Source organism: Myotis brandtii, unplaced genomic scaffold (assembly GCF_000412655.1).
Source record: "Myotis brandtii unplaced genomic scaffold, ASM41265v1 scaffold157, whole genome shotgun sequence".
NCBI classification, from domain to species: Eukaryota; Metazoa; Chordata; class Mammalia; order Chiroptera; family Vespertilionidae; genus Myotis; species Myotis brandtii.
The window spans coordinates 718,710-720,845 of record NW_005355708.1 but is presented as its reverse complement, the minus strand read 5'-3'; the positions used below and the strand labels follow the sequence as shown (position 1 = coordinate 720,845).

The window sequence follows — 2,136 nt, the reverse complement described above, 5'->3', positions numbered from 1 at the left end:
GGGAAGGGAAAGAGGAGCAACTTCTCAAGTGGGGAAAGGAGGTGCTCTGGGCTCAGGCCTGCTCCCCTGCCCCACCCGACAGCCAGCACCTGTGCGGCTCCTGGCCGGTGGCAGCTGGGGCGGAGCAGGCCCCTTGCAGGGGAACTCCCAGCCCAGCCCTGGATTCTGAGAGAGCTATTCAGAGTCATCCCTGAGGGCCTTGCCTCGCCATCTCTGCTCGGGGCAGGGGTGCTGATCCATTGCACAGATGGGAACATCAAGGCTCAGAAAGAAGGTCTGTTACATGGGACCAACAGGGGCCAGGCCTTGGGGGTCCCGAGCTCTCTTAGGCAGTCAGGCACGTGAGCCCACTTTCCATCCCAGGCCAGGGCAAGGTGACCCTGGCCAGCTGAGCCCAGCCGTCCATGGGGAGAGGGTCTGAACTCCTGGGTGGGTGGGGGCGGGGCCCTCAGCTGCCCTTCAGGCCTCCCCAGCCCCATGGGCAGTCACCTCTCTTCTCGGTGGTCACCACCAGGGCCTCAGCGGCCTCGCCCCAGCCCTTGCGGGTCTGGGCGGTGATGCGGAACAGGTAGACCGACTCGGGTTTGAGGCCGGTGGCCGTGTACTGGCGGGCGCTGGGTGCCAGCACCTCCACGGAGGCCGTGTTGGCGGTGGTGGCGTTGAGCCGGTGTGTGATCTGGTAAGCTGAGGAGGGGGAAGGACATGGGCTGAGCTAAAAAGCAGGACACGTGGCCCCCCAGGTCCCCGAGAAAGGGTCATTCCTTCCTCGGCCACCCCAACGTCTGCAGGGGGACCACCTTGTCTGTGGTCCGTCTGCGTGAAGCCCTCTTGGTCACTCTTGTGTCCTCAGCTGCCTGTGGGGAGTGTGCCAGCAGGGGAGGGGCATGGACAGGGGCTCTATCCACAGTGTCTGTGACCCACTTAACAGCCTCAGGTGAGGAAAGGGAGGTTCAGAGAGGCCAGGCCACCTGCTAGGAAGTGACTGAGCTGCAATTCCAACCCAGGTCACTCCAAGTCCAGTGCACCTGCCTTTCCCTGTCTCCAGTCTGCCTTCTGAGGCACTGATGCATCAGATCTGCACCCCACCCCCACCACCCCGCTGGGGACGGGGGTTAGCTCCTATGAGCATGGCTTTGCTGAGCCAGCCAGGGCGCCCCCACCTGGTCATACATGGGAACAGCGGCGGAGGTTTTCCAGATGGCCCCTACACTGGGCACCTGGGACTCTTGGGTGAAAAAAGTTAACCGGTGAGTGAGCCCCGACCTTGACCTTGCCCTCCAGCTGCTAATCTTTTTTTTAAAAACATATTTTATTGATTTTTTACAGAGAGGAAGGGAGAGGGATAGAGAGTTAGAAACATTGATCAGCTGCCTCCTGCACGCCCCCTACTGGGGATGTGCCCGCAACCCAGGTACATGCCCTTGACCGGAATCGAACCCAGGACCCTTCAGTCCGCAGGCCGACGCTCTATCCACTGAGCCAAACCGGTCAGGGCTCCAGCTGCTAATCTTACAGACTGAGCTTTCTGGTGGGAGAAACGTGATCCAGACCTGTTCTTGAGGGGATGAGATGGGGGCACCTCCTGGCTGGTTTTCCTCCCGCCAACACTGGATGTGCCTCCTTTACGCCTTATGCCTCCTCCTTCCTGTGGCCGGGGCACGGGAAGGGGAAAGGCTTACCGAGAATGATGCCGTTGGGGGCAGCGGGGGGCTGCCAGATCAGCCGCACCGACGTGGTCCTCACCTCTGGGAAGAGGATGCCCATGGGTGGTCCCGGGACTGGGGGGACAGAGAAGAAGCGGGTGACAGTGAGCGAAGCTGCTCCCCAGCCCTGAGCCAGGTCAGCTCTGGCAGAGCAGCGTGGTGGGGGGCACCCAGCTGAACAAACTCCATGGGGTGCTGCTCTGTGCCCGGCATCGTGTCCTAACACAATGTCCGCACATGAAGATGCTATCGGAGGTCTCTGCCCTCAACATGGGCATGACTGGCAGGAACGAGGAGGGACCTTTAGCTTGGTCTGTGCACATGTGCACACATTAGGTCCATGCCCTCAGCGCTGGGCAAGGAGGTCTGTGCTTTATTATTATTATTATTTTAAATATATATTTTTATTGATTTCAGAGAGGAAGGGAGAGGG

At 60.3% G+C, this 2,136-nt stretch overlaps 1 protein-coding gene across 1 annotated transcript in view; it reads right to left on the bottom strand.

Moving 5' to 3' along the window:
• Positions 1-448: 448 nt before the first annotated feature.
• Positions 449-2,136, bottom strand: part of LOC102262033 (protein sidekick-2) — a 71,261-nt gene continuing 69,573 nt past the window's right edge. Inside the window, exons 29-30 of the mRNA XM_014536203.1 lie at positions 1,680-1,778; positions 449-684 (exon numbers count right to left, since the gene is read on the bottom strand). Coding sequence (XP_014391689.1) covers positions 449-684; positions 1,680-1,778 — 335 coding nt within the window. The remainder of the gene's footprint in view (positions 685-1,679; positions 1,779-2,136) is intronic.